Below are 27,103 nucleotides of genomic sequence, written 5' to 3'. Positions count from 1 at the left end.
TCTCTCTCTCTCTCTCTCTCTCTCTCTCTCTCTCTCTCTCTCTCTCTCTCTCTCTCTCTCCTTCCCTCCCTCTCTCTCTCTCTCCTTCCCTCCCTCTCTCCCTCTCTCCTTCTCTCCCTCTCTCCTTCTCTCCTTCTCTTCCTCTCTCTCTCCACCCCCCCCACTGGACCCAAATGGACTCTATAGAGGAGAGAATGAGGTTGGTGACCTTGCACAGTTTAAATCCAATTCACTGCAAGTCATGACATCACCTCTATATGTCATGGTCCTCTTCAAGAATGAAGGGCAAACAACAAGATTGAATACAAAATCTTCCTTGTGTTCAAAGCCCTTCAAAACCTGGCCCACTCCTACCTTTCTAGTCTTCTTAGACCTTGCTCCTTGACGCATATTCTTCCATTCAGTGACACTGGTCTCCTGGCTGTTCCACAAACAAGACACTCCATCTCTTCTTGGCTTTGGACACTCCCTTTGACTCTCCCCCATGTCTGGAATGCTCTCCCTTCTCTGTTCCAACTACTGATCTCCCTGACTTCTTTTTTTTTAGGCAATGGGGGTTAAGTGACTTGCCCACGGTCACACAGCTAGTAAATGTCAAGTGTCTGAGGCCGGATTTGAACTCAGGTACTCCTGAATCCAGGGCCGGTGCTTTAACCACTGCGCCATCTAGCTGCCCCCTCCCTGACTTCTTTTAAATCTCAGCTAAAATACCACCTACCAGAAGTTTTCCCTTACACTGTTTAATTCCAGTGTTCCCCCTCTTTTAATTATTTCTTATTTATCCTGCACATAGCTTGTCTGTATATATTTGTTTGCATGTTGCCTCCCCCATTATATTGTAAGTTTCTTGAAGGAAAGGACTGTCTTTTTGCCTGTTTTTGTATCATCAGCATTTAGCACAGTGCTTGGCACATAGTAGGTGCTTAATAAATGTTGGTTGATTGATCCAGTCTGTGCTCTAAAGGAAAGTGTACACAAATAACTATGACAAAAGGAATAGTGAAATGAGAGCAAAGGAGCAATGCAAATAGAGCGCTGTGGAAAAAATCTGAGGAGGAAGCAATTCTGTTCATCTACAAGAAGGGATAGAATTGGCAGGGCTTCCTGGAAAAGGTGGCACCTGAGCTAGGTTTTTAGTAACTTAAGAGACTGAAGCAGCAAAGGACAAGCCATTCCAAGTATTGAGAATGGCAGAAACAAGTGCCCCATGAGACTGAGGAGTGTGATGAGAAAGGGGTCTGAAACAGCAGCATCTCTGACCCACCGGAATGTACAAGAAAAATGTACATGAAGGGGAGTAGTATGAAATTAGGCTGGAACAGTAGGTGGGAGCCAGATTGCAGAGATCCTATAATGCAGCTTGAAGGATACACTTTGTTCCTTAGACAGTGAGAAACTACTGAAAGTTCTCAAATAGAAGAAAGACATGCTCAAAGGGGTATATTAGAAAGATTGTTCAGGCACTGGGAAGTGATTGACTAACATTAGGGTAACCATCAGGTTATATATAGGTGTGAAGGTTTAGATACTGTCTCCTGCCCCTCCCCTTCAGAATTTGAGGGTGCCTCTCTCTCTCCGCTCCTGCCCCCTGGCTCCATGCTCTGCAGCCTCCTGCCCCCCCAAAAAAACAAAAACAAAAAAAACAGAATTTGAGGGTGGAGGGAGAGTTGGGGCCACTCTTCTTAGAGCTCACTGAATGGCCCCAGGGAGTGTGGCCTTCCCTTGGGCCTTTTGCCCTTCAATTTGGGTGCCTAAAGCATCACTAGAGTATTTGACATGCTGTGCCAACTCAACTGCCCAAGGGTGAATAGTCCCAATGACATGATTGTCTACCTCTATATAGAGGAACTTATAAAAATTATTACTAAAATAAAAAACAGAATTCTCTCCCATTCAGTTCAGACAAAAATTCCTTTTCCTGAAGCCTCCCACAATGAGACTTTATTTCTGTACACAAGCCGTTCACTGGCTCCTCTATTACAGCCCCCATGTTTGCAGATTTTTAAAAACAGAGCACGTCACAAAGAAGTTGTAATCAATCCTTGTTTTATTGGTTTTATATAAACCAATTAGGGATTAGAAACTATACAAAAATTGCCTACCAGGGGCAGCTAGGTGGTGCAGTGGATAGAGAACTGGCCTTGGATTCAGGAGGACCTGAGTTCAAATCTGACCTCAGACACATGACACTTACTACCTGTGTGACCCTGGGCAAGTCACTTAACCCTCATTGCCCTGCAAAAAAAAATGCCTACCAGCTGTAAAGAAAATCAAGGTTAGGGAGGAGCCAAGATGGCAGAGGAAAGGCTGTAACTTTCAGAGCTCCCCACACCATCCATCCACATATCTCCAAACAATGCCATAATACAATTCCTGGAGCAGCAGAACCCACAAAAGAACAGAGTCAAAGATGGCTTAAAAGGGCGGAAGGAAAGGTCTGCTTTACTGGGGTTAGAGAGGAGCACAGCCCTGTCTCACAGATCCAGCCCCAGGCAGGCCACACCACCAACCTCGGAATCATCAGCATCAGTGGCTGCTTCTGGAACTCAGCTCATGCACTGGTGAGGGTCCAGTGGTTGGCTGGGGGGTGATAGCAGGAGTCTCTGGTGGAGCTGAGGCAGAGTGCTCATTTTCTGAACCAGGAAGCAGACTCGAGTGGCAGCAGCCCAATGGGGGAGGAGCATAGGCATGCCAAGCTTACAACTACAGTGAATCAGATTTCTGCTTCTGGGTTAAAAAATAAGCAGGCTCATGGTTACTTACAGGCCAGGCAAGTTGAGAACATGTCTCTCCCTAAATTGTACCACCTGGGACAGAGATAACTGCAGAAGTCCAGACCACCACCCCTCATTCAAGCTTTCCCCACCCTCAGATGGAACTTTCCATAGTCAGGTGGTTACCCCATCTATCCCACCCACCATCTGTCCTCTATAAAAGCTTTTGCCTTTCTTTGGTGGGACAAGCAAGATGTCTCTAAGATATCTCCTCCCCTCAAAGTCTTTGACTTCCTTCTTAGTCACTTTCTCTAAGCACCCAAATAAAAGACTATTTTATTCTAATTGGATTCTATGTGAGAGGGTGTAATTCTTTAAAGAGAAATACCCAAGAACCTCCACCACCTATTTCCCCCCATGACAGAAGGAACGAAGGAAGGAAGGAGGGTCAGTCATTAAAACATTTTTAAATGCACAAGAGAATGAAATGAAGACTAAAAGGAAACACTGACAAGCAGAACAGCTTTGGAAGTTACATGTTGAATTTATTATATACTTAAACAGAAAGCAAGGTGTACATAATAGAGAATCACAATTTTATATACATTCTGTCCTGCTTTTTTGTTCTACTTTGTGTTTGGAAATGCTAATTTAATTAGTGTTTGTTAAATCCAGAATTTTTAAAAATAATTTTTTAAAAGAAGGGAGAGAAGCCCACATTAAGAACAGAAATCAGAGTCAGTCATCTGGTAGACCTGCTTCTGGGCACTAAACTCCATAATAGCATGAATAAAAACTGCTTGTGTCCTTCCTGTGTTAATGATACAGAGAAAATGGATGGGAAGTAAAATCCAGTCATGGGAAAGGCTTTGGGAAATGGATAGTAAGAGTACTTCCTGTTTGACCGATGCCTCATTTACACATTTTATAATCTGTTTTAAGCATTTTATTATTCTGGCTTTGTATGAAAGGGTCAGTGGAAATGAGGGCCCATGAACTGACTGAGATAGCCAGTTACCCCTTGAGTGTAATAGACCTAGAAGTAGCCATGTTAGGAAGACTTTGGCTGCTACATGTTTATTTATAAATTTGGTAGTAAAAATTTTAGCTTCTAGGCACAGTGGATAGAACACTGGGCTTGAAGTCAAGAAGACCTGAGTTCAAATTCAGCCTCATACTCTTACTAGCTGTGTGACCCTGGAAAAGCCATTTAATCTCTGCCTACCTCAGTTTCCTAAACTGTAAAATGGAGATAATAATAGCATATACTTTGTGAGGATTAAATGAGAAAATATTTGTAAAGTACTTAGCATAGTACATGACATTTCGTGGGCACTAAATAAGTTTGTATTTGTTTCTTTCACTTTTGGTGGGGACAGTTATGCTGTGGGTGAGAAATACGAGTCTAGAGGGTGAAATATAGCAACATGTTGACATTCGTTCACATTGAGGCTAAACCTTATATTTTCTTTGTTTAATTTTATCTTCATTTTTATAGTATAAACAAAACCGGCCTTAAGGTTCTCTAGCTAAGACCGTGTTATTCTCTTCAAAAAGCAATAATTTTGTTTTCTCTTTGCCTATGCTTATTCAATTTCTTATTCTTGACATTACTATTGTGTTTATAGAACTATATCAAACAATAGTGATGATATTTAACATCCTTGCCTTATTCCTCATCTTTCTGGAAAGGCCTTTAATCTTTCTCCATTACATATAATACTGGCTCTAGATTTTAGAGGGCTACTAGTTGCCATATTATGGAAGGATCCTTTTATTACTATGCTCTTGAGCATTTTTTATAAAAATAGGAGTTGAATTTTGACAAAAACTTTTTCAGTATCTATTGATATAATGCCATAATTTTTATTATTTTTGTTAAAATACAGTCTATTGTGTTTATACTTTTCCTTGCATTCCTGATCATAATATATAATAATACATAATCTCTTTATAGATGAGAAAAATGAGATCCAGAGAGGTGATTGCAAATGATTTAGGGGAAATTTTACTTATGTAGTAAATTTTCACATGTCCAAAGGTACTCAAGTATATATCCCACTTCCCCTAGGAAAAGTGTTAATACCACAATCTCCTTCCTCCTTTCAGTATCAGCCCTCTAGATAGGTTATATAGAGAGTCATATAATTTACTAGGAAAAAAATTCCTGAAAAACAATCTCAGTGCTGTGGTTGGCTTTATTTTAAAAATGTACTTTTGGCTGGTCCCAGGCCTGTATCTCTAAATACTTTCCACAGTACAGCTTGATAAAGCTAAAGGAGCCAGTTTCAACAATCACCAACCCTAACTCAACATTCGTGCTGACTTAGATACGCTTCTTTTCCTGAGACTAATCCCAAAATGATGATGCTTCTCTTTTCTATCTGCTGGGATTCTACCAGAGCTAGTTTTCACTTCTGTACCTCGCTGCTGGTAAACTCTTTCCTCTTAACTCGGTTATTGGGTGTGGCCCCCAAAACTTCTTAGCTCATGAACAGATTTAGACCAACTCCACAAAGTAGCCTGAGCAGATTCCCATTATGTCAGACCACCAAACAGAGTTTTGGGGAAAGACCCGTGATTTCTACATCCTGTCTACCTTTCAAAATGCAAAAGTCCAGATTTTCCCATAGGTCATCAGATTTTTAATTGTCATCTGAAATAATCCAGCTATGCTCCTCAGCAGAGTCTCTTTCTTACAGCCCAGGATCTAGTTGGACTATGAGCCCCATTTTCTAAAACGAAAAGACTTCTCTTTCTGGGTCTTTCTTTTCCTAATGCCTCCAGTGTTAATTATTATATTGGGACTGAAATAATCAGATTGATTTTGTCTTTTTTTAATTGGTCCCATTTACAGTTAGTTGATTTTTCCCCCTGTAACTGCCTAAGCCATGGTTCTTTGTCTTTGAGCTTAGTTCAGAATTTAGCTGGCTTGTAATAAGTTAAGTTTAGAAATCCAGTTCTCTTGTTAATCACTGTTCTATTTTTGAGTCAAGGAAATCTGTTACCCTTGAAGGAAGCAAGTGGACACCAGCTAGTCTGGTCTAGTATCTTTAAACCATCAAACTATCCTTCAAGGATATCTGATTTGTTATCCACAGATGTCTGGTTTGCTATCTCTGTCCTTGCTAGCCCTCATTCCCAAATCTCCATCCAATCATATTTTCTTCCTTCTGTGATACTGGCCTTCCTATCTTCTGTACTTCCCCAAAGTATGGGCTGTATGGGGTGTTCAAGGATGTTAAGGGCTAAAATTCTAGCTAAACTGTCTAAAATATCTAATGAGTGGTCGCCAATAAATTATAAGCTTTAGCAAGAGTTAGACTTATAAGCATTTATTAAGGAGAATAAGAATTTTGGTAAAGAGAGAGAAAGGCCTAGATTCCTATCTATTAAAGGGAGAGCACATTTCTAGCTCCGCTCTCCACCAGAGTCCAAAGGAAAGAGCGCGAGACTGAGCGCCAGTCTCTTCCTTCCTCCTCCCACTAGCCCGCGTCACTTCCTGACACCAAAGAAAAGACTCCTGGTCTTGCCCTCAAAGACCTTCGCTTCATGGGCAGAACTCTTCTACAGTAAGTCTCCAGCAGTTGGCGTCATTCCAATCGTTACAAGGAAGACCAAACACCTCTGGTGTGGGGACTTGCCCATCCCTCAGCAGGGCTGCTCATCCACCTTTGGTGTCCACCTGGCACTCAACTCTCACCTGTGGCTCCAAGAAGCTGTGTCACACACAGCAGCCACACCACAATAAACCATCTCAGCAGATGGGCTACCCCAAGCTGAGGGTAACCAATGAGGCTCATTGCAGAGTTAGGGGGTTTCTGCCCCAAGCATGTGAAGACTTCCCCTGGAGGAATGGGGGGATGGAAACAATTTGTTCCCAAGGCCATGAAGGTGGCTGAAGCAGGTGCTGGGGCATGCTTAGAGCTCGGTCAGATATAGAAGACACCAAGGTCATCTATTGCATCCCAGGCCATCACCAGTCAACTTGACATTTGTCTTGCCACTGGACTCCAATGACTGGAAGAGAGTAGGGCTGATGACTTTGTACAGCTCTGCCTCACTTAAATGCAATTCACCCAAGTCAAGACATCCCCTATGATGTCATTGGTCCTCTTCAAAAATGAAGGACAGGGGCAGCTACATGGCGTAGTGTATCCACTTACTAGCTGTGTGACCCTGGGCAAGTCACTTAACCCCAATTGCCCTGCAAAAAAAAAAAAAATGAAGGACAAACAACTCCCCAAAACTATGAAAGAAATTCCATTCCCCTTATTCAGGGTCTTAGCTTTGCTGAAGAAGCCAAGACACTGTTTATTGGTAAATTTCACTCATGAATCGATCATGCTCAGAACTTTATGCCCTCACTCTAACTTAATTTTAACTGTTACAGGGTTTAAGTCTATATTTTTAAATCTATATACTTTTCCTTGGGGCAGCTAGGTGGCCCAGTGGATAGAGCACTGGCCCTGAAGTTGGGAGGACCTGAGTTCAAATCTCACCTCAGATATTTACTAGCTGTGTGACCCTGGGCAAGTCACCAATCGTCCTGCTATATATCTTGTGTGTGTGTGTGTGTGTGTGTGTGTGTGTGTGTGAGGCAATTGGGGTTAAGTGACTTTCCCAGGGTCACACAGCTAGTAAGTGTGTAAAGTGTCTGAGGCCAGATTTGAACTCAGGTCCTCCTGAATCCAGGGCCGGTGCTCTATCCACTGCGCCACCTAGCTGCCCCGTCCTGATGTATATTTTGCCACTGGAACCAGATGGCTCTGGTGACCTTGCACAGACCTCCCTCACTTAAATCCAATTCATTGCAAGTCATGGCATCGCCTCCCAATGTCATGTGCCTCTTCAAAAATGAAAGATTAGGGGAAGCTAGGTGGCTCAGTGGATAAAACACTGGCCCTGGATTCAGGAGGACCTGAGTTCAAATCTAACCTCAGACACTTGACCCTTACTAGCTGTGTGACCCTGGGCAACTCACTTAACCCTCATTGCCCTGGGGGAAAAAAGAATGAAAGATAAACAACAATATACTTTCCTTTACATCAAGTCTTTAAAGCAATGCCAATAATTTAGTAAAAAAAAAAATTCAAATCCTTGAACATTTTATGTTTTGTTTATTTTTTGATAGAGTCTGGAAGAACTGAATTGTGAAAAGGCATCAGATAACTTCATTTTGAAATTGATAGCATTATCAATCCAGTACAGCTACTGTTGGGTCATTTTGTACTCCAAGGAAAGATTGAATTCAGAGTATGTAAACAATTCCCTTCTATACTGATATGTTATAATGTAAAATGTTTTCTTTGACATTTTGTTTAATGGGATAGGGTAAATTAATAAGATGTTATATTTCTATAAGGCATTATTCAGTATTATTACTCTAATATCAATGGCTCTGGAATTATTATACTTGTTCATGTTGTTTGTATTAAGTTTTTCACATGATTTCTCATCTCCCACTGCATTTCTCATGCAGTTCAGGACCATGCTTATCAGAGCCAAAATTCTTTGCTGGTATAGAAGACAGAGAAAATTATTCAAAGTAGGAACCTTAATAGAAGTTAATATAAAACACTTATAATTTCTTCGACTTTCTATATTTGTTTCCCCAAAACAAAAGCAATTTTAAATGAAGGCAGCCCCTATTAAATCCACCAACCAAACAAGGTATCTCATTCACTTTACAGTGTATAGTAGTGTGGTCTCATGCTTAATTAAAGAGTTAGAAATCCATGTCTAGATGCTTGTCTTGAGAGAGGGTATTGACATCAGAATGAGCCTTGACTTCACTGACCTTACCTCTGTGATTTTCCCCTACTAACTTTATTTCTGGCTCTTTCGTTATCTACCCCAAAATGGTAACTTATGAGATAACTGTGGCATAGACATATAAGCCAGATCACAGAAAGGTCTTTATCCTCAGTTCCACTTCCTGAGTGATATTTGGCTTCAAGTAAATCATTTAACCTTTCTCCCTCTCCCTATCTCTCTGTCTCTTTGTTTCTCTCCTTTCTCCTCTCTTTCTCCCACCTCCCTCCTTGTCTCTCTCTCTCTCTCTCTCTCTCTCTCTCTCTCTCTCTCTCTCTCTCTCTCTCTCTCTCTCTCTCTCTCTCCCCTCCCTTCTCTCTCCCCCCTCTTCCTCCCTTCCTCCCTCTCTTCCTCTCTCTCTTTCTCCTTCCTGCCCCCCCTTCATTCATCCATACATATACAGATAGAGACGCAGAGAAATACAGTTTGGGGAAGAGATTCTGTCTTTGGTATGTGTTCCCAGCAGGACCTATACCTGTATAACTCACACAAATACTGTGGATTTAAGAAAATGCCTATTGAATTATTATTTTCCGGACCCCTTCATCCTTACCCACTGGAAAAAGCAAAGCTGGAGAAATATGTGAGATGCCTCATAGAAAATCTTGATTAGGTAGAACTAGAATTAATTTCAGAAAGTGTTTTTGATCTTTCCTTAACAAGAAGCTTCTGGCAATGTTATAATATAGAGAAATGTTTTCCTCAGTGTTTTGACAATTATATTTGGATGACAAATGAGCAGCAATATAATAACAGAGCTCTATTTTAGGTACTGCCTGACAGGAAAAACACTTCATCACCTAGCACTGATCTATGCAGCTTTGGTTCCATTTGGGCTGAAATCTGAAGAACTGGAAGTGAAGGTATTTCTTTGAAATATTTTTCATTATTTAATATATTTTATATATGTTATTCATAAATGAAAATGTTACAAAAGCTCATGATAACTGAGAATAAGGATTAAAAGATTATATGATTAGACTTCTGAGCCTATGTTCCTATAAACAGAAAGAGACCCTAGATTTCAACACCATCATTTTAAAAATGAGAATTCTAACCTTGGGAAACTATAGTGAGTTGCTCAGTGTCTCACAATTAGTAAATAGTAAAGCTGGGATTTGAACTCAGATCTTCTAACTCTAAATCTAGTGTTCTTTTTACTATACCTCATGATCCATTACAGGTAAAAAACAAAACCAAAAACCCCTATAATGTTCAAAGAAAGGGGGGAAAGCAAGAATATTCATGAATAATCTTTTGCTTATCCAAAAGTTGACAGTCTATCATCCTGCTGTCAAAAATGCAAAACTTATGAACCTAAAAGCTTAATTTGTTACTGATCACTAAAGGCCTGGGATGAGTCAGCCAGTCTGTCAGTTATAGTTTTTGAGTGGGAAGACACCTAAGATTGGTTAGTACAGCCCCTTCATTTACAGATTTGGAAACTGAAGTTCAAGGAAGTGCCATCAGAAAGATTATGAGATTTCCCTGAAGTCACACAGTAGCAAAATGAAACCTGATTAAAAAACAATAATTCTGGTTGAGCTGAAGGCCAATCTGAAGATGTTCCAGGTTCTTTTGATCAATGTGGATAATCACCACAAGACACTATAATCCCTCAAGATGGTGTCTCCATACTTCAGATGTTATCTAGAAATAATGTCTTCTTGAATTGCAAATAGCAGAAATGGGTGTGCATGTGAGAAGAGCAAGGTGGTAATTTATTTATGAGAGTAGAGCCCCCATGGAAACATTGATGTCTGAGAATGGGGTTCATATTGGAATAGTAAATGGCTTAAAACATTAGGGCCTACAGGACTAATAATATTCTTTACTTGAATCTTGTGACTCTTATCAAAAGTTAAAAAGGGAAATGAAAGAGAAAAAACTGCCCCCATAAATCTGATAAACCTGGTACTACAGTTTGTGGCAACAACAGAAGCCAAAAATCCAAGAGGAAATCAAACAGTAAAACCCATGACCTAAGATATCTATGTATAGATGCACAAAGTATGGGCAACACACAGGCTTTACTGAAGATAGTAATGCAAGGAGACAAATTTTATCTCATCATCATCACTAGTACTTGAGTTTGGAATTCAGCCCTAGAATATAAATTCATATTCATGAGAGGAAATCCAGAAACTTAAGAGAAGAAACATGGTAGTGTGACATTTAAAAAGTCCGAGACATAGTTTCTGGGTAATGAATCATTTTATTTATAATGCTAGCATTTTATTAATGAAAGGAATGGTCATTTGGCCATCTCTCAGACCAAAAATTATACTGGGCTCACAATTTATATGCCACCGGAAGAGTGTATGTTCCTGAGAGTGGCAATCAACTCCGGTTAACAATTAATGAGAGAATGAATATTATAATGAGAGGTGGGCCTATTCTAATGAGGGTCCAGGACCATGCATTTACTTCCAAATCACCCCCAGCCTCATGGGAATCTAGACAAAGGATCTGTATCCCCCACTCAAGCCTGAGTAGAACACAATGGTCTGGGAGGTTCACCTTAGGTTAAATTCCTTCTAAGGTTTGGTGGGGTAGCAATCCTAGATTGAGGAGAATGTTAATTCTATCTGCTTTTATCAGTCCTGTCAGTCCCAGTCTGAGCCTTGAAATGAGGAATTTAGAAAAAGGGGAAGAACTCTGTATCTCCTCACATCATTGGTTATTAATAATCATTTCTCTCAGTGGAGACTAATTAGTCAAAGGTCAATGAAGGTAGAAATAGGAATAGTATTATAGGGGTTATACCAGACTACCTGGAATGAGGGATGAATTAAACAAGGAATATGGAAATGTCATAAACCTGACATGATATAGTAAGATAGATAGATAGATATAGTGTATTTAGTATACATATATGTATAGTATTTTTTAGTATAGTGATAGAAGATTTCAATTATCAGGAGATTGAGAATTAGCATTCTCTCTGACTGTGGCAAAACAGCTAGTCGATTGGTAACTTTCCCTAATGATAATTTCATCATTTCAAAAGGTAGAAGAAATGACCAGTGGAATTGTTAATCTAGACCTGATCCTGGCCAATAAGAAAGAAATGGTTTCTGTAGCAGAAATAACAGGAACACTGGAGGCATGTGACTGTTCTGTTATTGAGTTTATCACAGAGGAAATGAAAATCACACATTTTTTAATATGCACGCTACATTTTGGGAAAGTAAATATCAAAAGGTTCAGAAAAAGAACAGCCAAGAACCAGTGACCTATTTTTGAAAGGGAGAGGCATCACTAAAAGAATGGGAAGTTGTTAAGAATGAAATTATAAAAACACAAGCAAAATTTATTTTGAAGAAGAAAAAGAAGAACTTACTAAAAAGATTGACTTGGACACTCCCTCAACATACAGATTTTAAAAGGATATAGAGAAAATGTAAACAAGAGCAAGTAACAAAAACTGAACCCAAAAGAGCAGTATAAGCTTATAGGAATTGTGTCAAGGCTAATATAGCCAGAGTACTCTGAAGCTGATGAACCATGCTAAGCATGACAAAAGGGATTGGAGGGGAAAAGGGTGATCCAAAAAAGAATTAAACCACTCACCATTCTGGATGAAGGGGATGATGGTTCTGGAAGAGAGTGAGAAGGTTGTAAACTACTAGCCTCTTATTTTGCTTCTGTTTTATCTTCTATGGAAAATGATCTTTGGATTTTTGAAAAGCAAAAGAACAAAAATAGGAATTGTAAATCCAAGATGAGTGAAGAGATGATGCTGCATTTAACTGTCCTAAATGAATTCAAGTCATCAGGCCTAAGTAAACATTTAAATGCTGAAAGAACTGTAAGATATGACTACCAAGCCACTCTTGGTGATCTTTAAAAGATCCTAGATAATGGGAGAAGTGCTGCAGTTCTAGAGACTTCATGCATACTTTTATTCCTTGCCACTTATCTACATAAGATTCTCAAAGGATTATGGGAAGTGAAACTTCCTGAATTGAAACTAAAGGTATCATGAAAGTAGGAAAATACCAGTGAAAGGGGAGCCCAGAAGATCAATGGATTGACAGTATCCAGCAGAGATGCTATTTCTTGAGAAGAATAATTCCAAGTATGGGCAAAGTCACAGAGGCAGGAGATGGAGTATCATGCATGAATAAAGAAGTAGTGAAGATAAAAGCACGTATGGCTCCATCAAGAACAAGTCATGCTCTACCACTTTCATTTCCTTTTTTGATAAGATAACTAGACCAGTAAATCAAGGTACTATGATAGATATAGTATACTTAGATTTCAGCAAAACACTTGAGCAAGTCTTCAATTGTATATTTGTAAAAAAGATAGAGAGATAGGGCCTAGATGATAGTGCAGGTAAATAGATAAAGGAACTGACTGACTGAACCAAAGAGTGGTCATCAATGTATAGATGTCATCTTGAAGGAAAATCTCTAGAGAAATGCTCCAGTTATTGGTCCTTCGCCCTTGTGACGAGTAAAACTAAATGTGTAGTCACCTTATTCCTATCCCACGTGTAGGGAAAACTGGCTAGGGTTTACTTATAAATTAGAAGCTTTAGGGGCGGCTAGGTGGCGCAGTGGATAAAGCACCAGCCCTGGATTCAGGAGTACCTGAGTTCAAATCCGGCCTCAGACACTTGACACTTACTAGCTGTGTGACCCTGGGCAAGTCACTTAACCCCCATTGCCCTGAAAAATTTAAGAAAAATAATAAAAAAAATAAATTAGAAGCTTTAGCACCAAGTTTTGGCATTAAGCATTTATTAGTGAAAAGAAGAGAACATCTGGGTCAGAAAGCCAAGAAAAGACCTATATAACCTAGCGTCCTCAACTTCACCCACCACAAGCCTGTTCAAGCAACAAACTGCTCTCTCTGAAAGCTCTTCCTATGTCCTGGGAAGAGGCAGTCCTTACACACTGCTTCAAGCTAATGGGCTAGCGTCACCCATCGGTTCACTGGACTTGAGGATGAGCTGAGAATAATACCCTCTTCAGAGTCAGGCAGGTATGGCTTCAATTGAATTAACTTTAAGTGGGTTAATCAGCGAAGTCAATCACTCTCAGTCAATCAGTCCAAATCAATCTGGGGCTTTTGGAGGTTGGCAAAAAGCTCATTATTTTCTTACACCCTTCACTATTCAACTTTTTCTTATAAGTAACTTAGAAAAAAGCACAGAAAGCATTCTTTTCAAATTTGTAGGTGATATAGAGCTCAAAAGGATAGTTAACATATTGGTTGATAGAATCCAGATCCAAAAAGTTTTCAGCAAACTAGAATGATAAACTTAATTAAATAAGACAATTCAATTGAAATAAATGTAAATTTCTCCCAATAAGTTGTAAGTTCTTTTAGGACAGGGACTATTTTGTTTTTACATTCCCAGTGCCAACACAGTACTATATAAATAATATGTACTTTTAAAATGTTGGTCCAATGAGTGAATAAAGTTCTATGCTTAGATTTTTAAAAAATCAACTTTGCAGGATCAAGGATACATGGATAAACAATAATACTTATGAAAAATAAATATAGGTTTTAATAAACTGCAAGTTCAGTGTGAGTCAATAAAATGATGTGGCAGTAGAAAGGACTGTCTCAGAAAGTACAGGATTCCCCTTCACTGGTCAACTTCAAGTATATCTTGGATTACCACTTGCTAGGGATGTTGTAGAAGGGATTTTGGGCAAAATTCAGGCTGACTTGGTCTCTGAGGCCCCATTTTAGTTCTTTTGCATTGTGATTCCTTTATATATAGGGCTTTATGATGAACTATCTCTGTGGGTTCAGATAAATTAAGACTGTAACCAAGGAACACTTGTGAATGTCCCTTCTGACTCTAGAATTCAGTAGAATGCCTTGAAGTAGGTCAGTGAGGAGCATGGTAAGCCTGGAAAACCTAGGGCTGAAGAGGAAGTATTATACCACAGACCTGAGGAACCACTGCAGGTCTTTTGCCATTGAAAAAAAAAAAGAAAAGGCCCCAAAGTCATTCTATGTAAAATTATTTTAAAATATCTGTTGAAGAAAGCATTTCTTTTCATGCTAAACTGCTTTATGAATTAATTGTATTTTTATTCTGGTTGCTTCTGCAATAGATATATTTTGGTGCTTCGTTATGTCAGTTTGGGTAATCCATCTGAAGCAGAGATTTTCAGTTATCTATGCCTTCTCAAACTCTACAACTCTTGTCCATGTCCTCTTAAAAATCTTTCACAGCAAGGGGCAGCTAGGTGACACAATGGATAAAGCACTGGCCCTGGATTCAGGAGTACCTGAATACACATCCGGCCTTGGACACTTGACACTTACTAGCTGTGTGACCCTGGGCAAGTCACTTAACCCCCATTGCCCCACAAAAAAAAAAATCCTTCACATCAGGACCACTTAAAAATGCTAGGAGCCTTCCTTTAGCTCTCTTATAATTGTCTGACTGCTGAGAAAATCAAATTGATTATGATTCCATAATCGATTGTTCTGTGTGACCCTTTAATATGTTGTAAAACTGCCTGAGCCACCTTTATTTGTCTCTGACTTAAGTTCAGAAGTCCAGTTTTCCTCTCTGAGCTACATTGTCCCATAAATTATCTTAATTCAAAGAAATCTATTGTCTCTTCACATCTTACTGCCCATGCATAATTCAGGGAGATCTGTCATCTTGCTAACAAGCCTTGCGAGATGCAGATAGGCACAAGGAAGTCTATTATCTTTGCAATGTGATCTGTCCTTCAAGAAAGTCTGGCCTATTATCACTGTGACCCTAACCATGCAGCTGAACACCACCATAGAGCTTTCCCTAGGAACAAAAGGGAAGAAAGGGCTGTTGCTAGCCCTGCCGTTCCATACTTCTATCCAATGGTACTATTTTCCATCATCTATGATACTTCAGACTTTGTAACCAATCACATTGTTTCATGCTTCCTGTTCTTTGTTTTCTTGTACTTCCCAAAACTATATTAAGGCTGGTGAACCCTACCTCATGTCTTTTGTCATTGAGAAAGGCTATTGATCCAATTTATTGGTTACTGCTAGCCTAACTAATAAATTGATCATGCTCAGATCGTTGTCTCTCAGTTTACATCAGTTTTCAAATGTAGCACTACCAATACAACACAAGAACTAGTCATACATAGATATAATAGTAAGAATAATTATTGTGAACCTATAGTTTCCATTTTACACAAATGTAGACTAGTTTTCATATTTGAATATGAGTTCAGTTCTATGCATTTCCATGTCTGATAAACTGGTAGATTTTACCACTACTGATTTAGTTCTCAATTTACCTTTGAATACAACAGTACAGAATAATGGTACTGGGTTTTTTGCTTGAAGAAGTATTAATACTCTGCCCCCCCTCAAGAAAAATTATACTGATAACTATAGATTTGTAGGATATTAGAACTAGGGTGGGGGGGACCCTTGATCGTTTAGTCTGAATCGTATTCAAAGTAAATTATTATCTACCACATCCTTTACAAATCATCTAACTTAAGTGTAAAGAATTCACTACCTTTTTTGAGAGCCTATTCCATTTTTGGACAACTGATTGTTAGGAAGTTTTTCCTTATGTTAATGTAAATGAAGGTCTGGCAAATGTGCAGAGTGCCTGGACCTGTACCTCTCCACATGGAGAGACCAGGAGCATGCTTGCAGGAGAATCATGATGGTGCATAAAGAGGGGCCTTGGAGAAACTAAGGAGCAGGAGTGGACATTCTGTAACCTGGTTCTGGTTGGCTAGCCACACGTTGAAAAGGAGGCTCTTGGATTGGCAGACTTTTTTTTTAAAAAAACTGTCAGCTTCAACTTTTGACCTTTTTGCTTTAGCCCTTGGGGGATCCCAATGACTCCTTCACTCTCAGTGATTGGTGATGGAAATGGAGCCTATGACCTTGTCAGAAAAGTCTATAGGGAGCCTCAAAACTCCAGCATTGCAGAGTTTGGGTTAACATCCATATCTTTTTTTAAATTTTTTTTTAGTGAGGCAATTGGGGTTAAGTGACTTGCCCAGGGTCACACAGCTAGTAAGTGTTAAGTGTCTGAGGCCAGATTTGAACTCAAGTGCTCCTGACTCCAGGGCCGGTGCTCTATCCACTGCGCCATCTAGTAACATCCATATCTTAAGGAGCAAGGAGTTGCCTTTGGCAATGACCTTCAGGTGCTAGCCCAGCAAGAGCTGAGAGGACTCATCCAACAGCATAACCACCTTTAGATGTGAACTTGTTGGGACTGATGATGTGTGGCTACTGAGTTAACTCCTCCACAGGCCAAGGTGGTCCAGGATAGAGTATTTCCCACAAGGTGTCCATGGGACATGCTTATGCTTTGTTCTTGTCACAGTCATCAAGGCTAAAGGGAGCTGGAGTGTTAGTCACTGGTATTTAGCAAAGGGGAGATACAATCAACAGGACCTGAAGCTGATGGAGGTAGAGAAATGAGACTCCCACCACAATTTCCCAAGAGTTTTACCCCATAGAAGTCTGAAGAGCAGATAGGAATGGCCTGGTTCTGGGGGAGAAGGCCAGAGAGCACATGAATGAGAAATCTGCCTCCCTGTAACTTCTACTCATCCTAGTTCTGTCCTCTTTCAAGTGCCAATCATAACAGGTTGTCTTTCTTCCATGAATGTTTGAAGACAGCTAGCCCTTTCCTATTAAGTTTTCTCTTCACTGTGCTAAATTACATCATTCCATCCAATCTCCAAAGAGCATGATTCCATATTCCTTATTGCCCTCCTCTAGATACACTTATATTTGTTAATGTTACTACACAACATGCTAGAAGAGGTAGAACCTTCAAGCTCTACATTCCTAAATATGGTGAATTTTTTTAGACCTTGGTCTTAGTGTGTCTGCAAAGCTGAACCCTATAAGATAATTACAAATTTTGCTGTAGATTCTTCTCAGCAATACAATGGTCCAAAATAGTTCCAAAGGACTCATGATGGAAAATGCTCTCCAAATCCAGGAAAAAAAAAGAACTGTGGAATATAGATGCAGATTGAACCATACTATTTCTTTTGTTTTTTGTGCTGTTGTTTTTCTTTTTTGAGGTTTTTCCTTTTTGCTCTGATTCTTCTCTTATAACATGACTAATGCAGAAATGTGTTTAATGTTATTGTAGATATATAACCTATATCAGATTACTTGCTGTCTTGGGGAGTGGGGGAGGGAGGGGATGGAAGGAGGGAGGGAGAAAAATTTGAAACTGGAAATCTTATAAAAACAAATGTTGAGAACTATCTCTACATGTAAGTGGAAAATAATAAAATACTTTTACAATTGAAAAAAAGAAAATACTAATAAAATAAAATTTAAAAATTTTGCTGTAGAGAAAGATACTCTCTTAGTTATCCCTACTTACAACGTCAATGTCATTCTCAATTCTTCACTCACAGTCCATATATCTAATCTGCGGTCACATCTTTTCATTTCTACATTCACATCTTTCATATAATCTCCCTGTCTCTGCTCACACCACCACCACCCTAGCATAGACCCTTGTCACCTCTCACCTGCTCTATTGCAATAACCTTTTTTCGGGGGAGGGGGAGAATGAGGGTTAAGTGACTTGCCCAGGGTCACACAACAAGTAAGTGCCATGTGTCTGAGGCAGGATTTCAACTCAGGTCCTGAATCCAGGGCTGGTGCTTTCTCCACTGCGCCATCCAGCTACCCCTGCAATAACCTTTTAATTGGTCTCCCCAACCTTAAGTTTCTCCCCACTCTAATCCATCCTCCATTCCAATACCAATGAAAGCATAGATCTGGCCATGGGAAGCCACTACCCTGGAAACACCAGTGCCTCCCATATACCTTGAGCATCAGATACAAAGTCCTTTAAATGCTGCCCCTTTCCTACATTTCTTTTTTTTATTTTAATTTAGAATTTTTCCCCACCTTACATGAAAAAACAAATTATAACATCGATTTTTAAAACTTTGTGTTCCAAATTCTCTTCCTTCCTCCCTATACCCGCTTAAGAACTCTGGCAATTCAACATGTTATACATGTGAAGTCGTGCAAAACATAGCAGACAAAAAAAACTTTAGAAAAAGGAACTAACAACAAAATATACCTCCATCTGTATTCAGACACTATCAGTTCTTTCTCTGTAGATGGATTGCATTTTTCAAAAGACCTTCAGAGTTGTCTTGGATCCTTGCATTGCTGAAGATAACTAAGCTATTTGCAGCAGATCATCTTACGATATTGCTGTTATTCTGTATACAGTACATTTCATTTTGCATAAGCTCATATAAATCTTTCCAGGTGTTTCTGATAGTATCTTGCTCATCTTTTTTTATAGTAAACTAGATTTATGTAGTACTTCCCTTTCCTACATTTCTAATCTTAGATTTCATTTACCTCCTTGACCTGCTCACTCTTTGTCACAGATGATACTCCATTCCACTTGGCTCAGTGGATAGAGCCCTGGGCCTGGAGTTAGGAAGACCTTGGTTCAAATCCAGCCTCAGACACTTACAAGTTGTGTGACCTGGGCAAGTCACTTAACCTCTGTCTCAGTTTCCTTGACTGCAAGAAGGGGATAAGTAATAGCACCTATTTTTCAGGGTTGTTGTGAGGCTGAAATGAGATAATATTTGTAAAACTCTTGGCACAGGCCCTGGGTGCTGTATTAATAGTGGATGCTATATTAATGCTTTTGCCCTTCCCTTCCTTCCTCCTCTTGGCTTCTCTGGCTTCTTTTAAGACTCAGCTCAAATCCTGCTTTCTGCAAGAGGCTTTTCCTTGTGGTCCCCACTCCTACTGCTATTGTATGTATCTTGTGTGCACATAGCTGTTTAGACTGTGAGCTCCTTGAGGGAAGGGACATTTTAAGATAGGAGTAAATAGTTGGGGTTTTTAATATGCATATTGAATTTCATTTTAATATGACTCCTGGATATTGTGCATTAACCATATATAGACATATGCTGGGCATCTAGGTTGCTCAGTGGATAGAGCCTGGAATCAGGAAGACTCATCTTCCTGCATTCAAATCTGGCCTCAGACACTTACTAGCTGTGTGACTCTTGGCAATTCACTTAACCCTGTTTGTCTCAGTTTCCTCATCTGTAAAATGAGCTGGCAAAGGAAATGACAAACAGCTCCAGTTTCTTTGCCAAGAAAACCTCTAATGGGGTCAGAAAGAATCAAACACAACTGAAAAGTGACTGAACAACAACAAAACAGCATAGACTTTTGAGGGGCCTGTGTTGGTGTACTAAAAGCAATGGGGTTTTTTTTGTTTGTTTGTTTGTTTTTAGTAAGGCAGTTGGGGTTAAGTGACTTGCCCAGGGTCACACAGCTAGTAAGTGTTAAGTGTCTGAGGTCGGATTTGAACTCAGGTACTCCTGAATCAAGGGCCAGTGCGCCATCTAGCTGCCCCAAAAGCAATGGTTCTTGAAGAGATTATGTGGCAGAGTCAATCAAGGTGTTAGATATGGTACCAGGAAGACCTAAGCTGGAATTCATCTAAGCTTTCTAATCCAGTCTTCCTATTATAATACCTCTAGACATTTCCAACTATTTTAAGAAGCATTGAGAAACTGCCAAAAAATTAGACTAATGGGGCAGCTAGGTGGTGCAGTGGATAGAGCACCAGCCCTGGATTCAGAAGGACCTGAGTTCAAATCCGGACTCAGACACTTGACACTTACTAGCTGTGTGACCCTGGGCAAGTCACTTAACCCTCATTGCCTGGCAAAAAAGAAAAAAAGACATTAGACTAACTTTACTTTAACTATATGTTTAGCACTCAACTTTTTAAGAATGCCATGACATAAAATAAATGACAATGTGTATTATGACTCGAAAATTATTGTGACAATCATTATTTTAAAATAAAACCTTTTTATTTAGTATATGGTATTAGATTCATTTTACAATTGTCTCTTTTATCTTTGTCTTGGGAAAGTTTGATATGTGCCTTTATAAAACAAACATTCATTTTCTGCTATTTGTTATTAAATATTTTTGTTTCATAATTACTAGAAAAACTTGAAATTATTAATTATGTTCAAGTTAGTATTTCTCTTTACATACATATATGACTTTTAATAATAGCCTTATTACAGAGAGTGTAATAATAGAAGATAACAATTTTTAAATGAAAAGGTATGAGGTTCCATAAAATGAAAGGGGAAAGAAAAAATTCTTATACCTCAAAAATGAAATGACCTGTATATCAGGTATATCATGTTAATTAATTATGATGAATATATTTCATTATGTTAGAAACATTGAGGCTAAAGAATCACCTCATGTTTCCTTATTTTCTGTTCAACTAAAAACTAATAAAAATATGTGATACGTTATTCCCTTTTATAACCTGATGTCTAACATGGGAAAACTCTTTCAGCTTGTTGTTATGCCGGGAGTTGAAGAAACCGCACAGCTAATTCGCCAAATTGCCGACCACATCTTGATGTCCTCTAAGAGAGATCCTCATGAATGGCTGGACAAGTCTTGGCTTTCAGTTTCACCATCTGAGGTGTATATCTTAGCTGTGTTAATTATTTTTATTGATTGCAAAGTAAATAAATAATTTGAATACTGTAGGGTTAGCTTCAGTTTCACTTAAGTGGTATTAGTAGCCAATGAATAGTTAGCACAATGGACAGTAAATTATACACATAGCACAGAATTTTTTTTTAATCTTTTCATCAAATTCCTAACTTAAAAGGAATAGGTATATTAAAAAGTTAAATTGGATGAAAAACAATAGTAAAATCTATAAAACCTTGATGATTCAATAACTTTATTCAATAATTACCCTGAAAAAGTGACAAATGGAGTTGAGGAATATTTTAGTAAGATAAATTTACTTAATCAGTTAATTACTAAACATCCTCTAGTCCTACCTCCCATAGACCCATATTCTATAGTATGAATACCCAAAATGCTCAGGAACATCAGGTTTCCAAACAATCTAAATGACATAAAATGAATCATTATGAAAAGTCTGACTATTCTTTAAATCTTTTTATCCAGGATGAAATGTGTTTACTTGATTTTCCATGTATCAATCCCTTGGTGGCTCAGCTTATGTTAAATAAAGGCCCTTCACTTTCTTGGCTACTGTCTGCAACTCTTGATCAACTTGAAGGACTTCTGCCTGAAGTTCCCTCCAAAGTATTAAAGGTCAGTTATCTAGAATTCATATTTCAGATGAGAAGCATCTAAATCCTGTCTTCTTATTTCACAGTTAATGAAATACTAATTTATTTGAACTTATTACCTTGTGAAATTTTCATTGACTATTAGTCATTTGACATTCATTAAATCAATAATTATGTATTAAGTGTCCTCAATGTGCAGAGTACCAGATACTAGGAGAGATATAAATATAAGACGCTATTCCTGCCCTCATGGAGAGAACAGTTTGGTAAGAAGGATACTGCAGCTACTTCTTAAATATGAAGAAAAAGGCAAATTTGTGTGAGGAAAACCAGGAACTGAAAAAGAAAGCGTGGTGTGTAGAGCACTGATGCATGGGTAAAGAGAAACTGACCGCCTGGACAGAAAAAGGGAGGAGATTCAGAGTTCAAGGAACACATCACAACCTTGGCTAGAGAGGAGTGATGGACTTCACCTATATCCACACCAATGCTAGAGCAGCCAAGAGTAGAGCAGCTGATAACTTCTTGACTTGCCTTCATGAAAATCTCATCCTTCAAAAGGTAGATAGAGGAAACAACAGGGGGAAATTCTGTTCTGGACTTGTCTCCCTGAAAGGCCAGAACTGACTGCTGGAATAGAAATGACAGAACCCTGAGGGGAAGCAACTCCTCCTTCCTAGAGTTTGTGATAATAGACAGAAAAACTGATGTTTGGAGACACTGAGCTTAGAGGAGAACATTCAGGAAGGATGTGCTAGCTGTCCTTAAGTAGCTGAGGACCTGGAAGAAGGATTAGACTTAATTATCTATAAAATGGGGATAATAATAGCACCTACCTTACAGAATGGTGAGGATCAAATGAGATCATTTGTAAAGTGCTTAGCACAGTTCCTGGATAGTAGGTGTTTAATAAATGCTTATTCCCTACCCATCCCCTCCCCACACACACACACCCTGCCTTTATTCTTCTTGGCTCCAGATGGCAAAATTAGAAACCATGACTGGAAGTTTCAAAGGGACAAATTTAAGCTTAATGTTAGGAAAAAACTTCCAAAAATTAGAACTATCCAAAAGTGAAATTGCATACTTCAAAAGGTAGTTGGCTTCTGCTTATTGGAAGTCTTCAACCAAAGGTTGTATGACCACTTGTTGGATATTATATAGATGCGATTCTTGCTAAGGTATGAGTTAAACAAGATAATCTCTGAGACTCCTTCTAACTCTCAGATTCTGTGATTCAGAGGGGATAAGACTACTCTAGGAGAGAATAGAGAGAAAGGAAAAGGGCCCAAGACAGCTTTGAGATAACCCAGACTTCAGAGGGGGGGAGAAGAAGAGGAACTAACAAAAGAAACCAAAATAAAAAGATTAAAAGTCAAGAATCCGGCCTCAGACACTTAACACTTACTAGCGGTGTGACCCTGGGCAAGTCACTTAACCCCAATTGTCTCACTTAAAAAAAAAAAAGTCAAGAATCAGAATTAATTCCATCACAGAAGGAGAAAGCATGCAGATGGAGGAAGTGAACAACAATGTCTGAAGAAATGACTGCTGAAGAAATGTAAATAAGAATGAAATTGAAAGAGTCACTTAGGAGGTAACTGATAACCTTTGAGAGAGCAGTTCATACTCTCTGTTATTCAGGGGTAAACCACAGTATACAGGGTTGAGAAGTAAATGGATAGAGATGTGGAAGGTAGACTTTTCTAATAAAGATTAGGAAAAAAGAGCCTGGTAGCTTGTAGCTTAAGACAATAGGGTCAAGGCAAGGTATTTTTAGGAAGGAGAAAGCTGAGCATGTTTGTAGATAGAAGAAAAGATGTCTGAAGAGGAGACATTGAAAAGGAAAGAGAAACAAGGTGATGGAAGAAACAGGAACAAGGGTTTTTTCTCCCTAAAATATGGCACTATAATATGGACACAATACTGCAGATGTAGTCTGACCAGGTCAGACTAGAGCAGGATTCTCACCTCCTTTTTGTCTTATATGCTATGCCTTTCTTGTTTTGTTTTATTTTAATTTTTAAATAGGTTTTTTTATTGGTCTTCTTTTTTTTAATCACCATACCTTCCCCTTGTTCTATCTACTCTCTCTTCCCCTCCCAGACAGCCATCTCATATAATTCATGTTATAGTAATATAAATATAATTCAAATTCAAAAAAAGAAAGAAAAAGAGGGAAAATAGCATAACTAATCAATACATCAAAAAAGTTCAAAAATCAATGTAGTGTAAAACACATGTGGCCCTCCTGGCTTTACCCCTGTTAGGCTATTATCTCATATATCGTCTTTTGAGCCAAGCTTGTACTTCATAATTTTGCAGCATTCACTTTAAATTTTTTTGGTTGTTCTTTCCATTTATGTTGTAATCATTATTTGTATTGTTTCCTTGGCTCTGGTTTACTTCACTTTGTAGTAAGTAATTTAAATCTTTCTATGCTTTTCTGAATTCATCACATTTATCATTTGTAAACAGCACAATAATATTCCATTACATTTGTATACCACAATTTGTTTAGCCATTCCCAGTCAATGGTGCTATGTAATACGAAAATTTAAAAATCAGCTTTCTTAGTTACTATGTCATGCTCCCATGAGTTAAATTATAAACGATTCACTGGCAACTCCTAGATGTGAATAGCCAGTCCCAAATTCTCCCATCAGTTCCAATTCTTCAATAGACTCTTGAATAATTCAAACTCAGTATTTCTCCCAAAAAAATCATTATCATTCATCTCAATGTTTGCCCCCTTCCCCAAAAAACAACTTTCTATCTCATAAGATCAGAGAGCTAAAAAGGAGCCTTGGGAATCATCTAATCCAAAGCTTCTTAAACTGTGAGTCTTAACCCCATATGGGGTCACATAACTGAATGTGGGGGTCGTGTAAAATTTGGTAACAATAAAAGGTTATGTATACCTATTTTTATATACCTATATACTCAGGGTCACATAAAAATTTCTCAGGTAAATATATATATATATATATATATATATATATATATATATATATATATATATATATATATATATGAGTATACATCTCAGTGTCCTTACTGGATTATAAACTCCTTGAGGTCAAGAAATGTGTTGGTTTTCATCCCTCTATTCCCAGTGGCTAGCAAAGTTCCTCAAACATAATAGACACTTAATAAATGTTAAGTTGAACTAATTGTTGATTGTATTTTGCTATATTAAATTCTCTGAATTTTTTTTAGCACTTTTCTGAGATTACTTCTTTGTTCAAGATCGGTTCTTCCCTGACAAAGTCACCTTTAATTTCATCATCTCAAGAAAATGGATACCAACCTGGGACACTCTCTTCTCAGTGTTCAATCTCAAGCTCTTCAGCATCCATCATTCAAGGACAGGATGAGTATTTTTGTTATCCAGAAGTATATGAAAAAGTGCCTGAACATGCAAGTCTATCTTCAAATTATACCCCTTCCCTCCGAGGACCAAGTGAAATGCAATATCTTTTACCATCTCCAAACTCTTATGAACAGATGAACTGCTGGGAAGATTCCAGTTTGAACCCATACCAACCCCAGCATACTGCTTTTCTGAATAACATAGCATCCAGAAGAACAGCTGGCACTTCCTTTCTAAGGCAAAATGATTCAGAGTCAGATGTCTTTTCTTCAGGACTGGCTCAAATGAATTATGAAGCAAGAATGACTGCGAGTAGAACTGACTCTAATTGTATAAACTATAAGGGAGAAGACATTCATACAACAAAAGGGAAAATGAGAAAAGAATTGGATTCCCCTGTGTTTTTACTGGAGAACTCTGAGTATCCTGCTACCTGGAATTATAAAAATAATAGACTAGAATCACAAAGCCATCCTGTCAGATTGCAATATGGTAGAGAACAGAACTCGTGTGATACATGGTTCTCTGAAAAAGACAATAGAAATCAAGCCTCTTACCCCTTTATGCTTGAACAAAATTGTTTCTCTGGTGAATTAAAAGGCTTTGTGTATGACAGGCTAGATGCTTCTCAGACAGAGAAGACTTCCTGGAAAGGATTACCAGCTTTCTCCAATGTGAATTCATTTGCACATAATTCTTGTACCTGTAATTTAAATGCAGCTTCAGAAAAATTCAACAATCTGTATGTCCAGCAAAAATCTGGAAGATATTCAGGTCTGAAAAGACACATTGCAACTTCATCAGATTTGGCAGAGAATGAATCGTTAACAGGTAACTATTATTATTTGGTGAGAATAATTTCAAATTAAGTTTAATTATCATTGATTTTATGAATTAAAAAAAGACAACCAGGTTTTCTTATGAATTTTTTCATTTTGTTTTTAAAATCAATATATTTGTTTGGGCTTGTTTATTAACATGTGTTATGCAAACAGATATTGTAAAGATAAAATGAAAGCACTTTTAAAAGTATACGAGTTTAGGGGCAGCTAGGTGGTGCAGTGGATAGAGCACTGGCCCTGCAATCAGGAGTACCTGAGTTCAAATCCCCCCTCAGCCACTTACTAGCTGTGTGACCCTGGGCAAGTCACTTAACCCCAATTGCCTCACCAAAAAAAAAAGTATACAAGTTTAGAGGGCAGCTAGGTGGCACAGTGGATAGAGAACTGGCCCTGGATTCAGGAGGACCTGAGTTCAAATTCGACCTCAGACACATGACACTTACTAGCTGTGTGACCCTAGGCAAGTCACTTAACCCTCATTGCCCTGCAAAAAAAAAAAGGTATATAAGTTTAAAAGTACAAAAGTTTCCCTTTTTGGTAGGACAACTTCATTGACAGAATGATGTAGGAGCAGTCAGTCTGAAGTCAGGAACACCTTAAAGTAATATCTCTGACACATACTGGCTATGTAACCATGGGCAAGTCACTGGACCTCTTAGTGCCCCAGTGAATTTTCTAGGTTACAGATGAGTTACAGATGGAGGGAGTTTCCATACCAATGAAATCACAGATTCAGCCTAAAAAGGGAAAAAAGGAAAGAAAACCAAAACTCTACAGCTGGATCAAAGGAACATAGGTGACCTAGGTGTCAGCAAATAATTTGATTACCTAAAATGGTCTGTTCTTGGCCTTGTGCTGTTTAAATATTTTTATTAGCAATTTAGATAAAGGCATAAATGGTATGCTTATCAAATCTGTTGATGACACAAAGTTGGGAGAGGTGGTATAATAGAAGAGTGAATCAGACTCCCCCCCAAAAAAATGTCAACAGGCTAGGATATTAGCTAGCACAAAGCTAATATGAAGCTTAATAGAGATCCTAAAATCCTAAATTTGCATTCCGAAAGCAGTTTTACAAGTACGGAAAGGTGAGGCTTAGCTAGGCAAATTTAATTGGATTAGCCCTGGCAAGGAAAAGGGCCACCTTGAAGGATGAAGCAAAGGAAATAAGGTTGGGTGAAGATGTAAATGGGTGTAAGTTTGGCATAGAGGAGATGAGGAAATTTACAGTGAAGTCTTACTTAAGTAAAG

At 38.6% G+C, this 27,103-nt stretch overlaps 1 protein-coding gene across 1 annotated transcript in view; it reads left to right on the top strand.

Moving 5' to 3' along the window:
* Positions 1–27,103, top strand: part of SHOC1 (shortage in chiasmata 1) — a 123,400-nt gene that overhangs the window by 93,588 nt on the left and 2,709 nt on the right. The window contains exons 20-24 of the mRNA XM_043998679.1: positions 7,849–7,970; positions 9,298–9,391; positions 20,878–21,009; positions 21,510–21,659; positions 24,857–25,841. Of these exons, the coding sequence (XP_043854614.1) occupies positions 7,849–7,970; positions 9,298–9,391; positions 20,878–21,009; positions 21,510–21,659; positions 24,857–25,841 (1,483 nt within the window). The remainder of the gene's footprint in view (positions 1–7,848; positions 7,971–9,297; positions 9,392–20,877; positions 21,010–21,509; positions 21,660–24,856; positions 25,842–27,103) is intronic.

The sequence above is a fragment of the Dromiciops gliroides genome, chromosome 1, assembly GCF_019393635.1.
Source record: "Dromiciops gliroides isolate mDroGli1 chromosome 1, mDroGli1.pri, whole genome shotgun sequence".
NCBI lineage: Eukaryota > Metazoa > Chordata > Mammalia > Microbiotheria > Microbiotheriidae > Dromiciops > Dromiciops gliroides.
The sequence above is the reverse complement of the archived record's forward strand: the minus strand, read 5'-3'. Positions and strand labels throughout refer to the sequence as shown.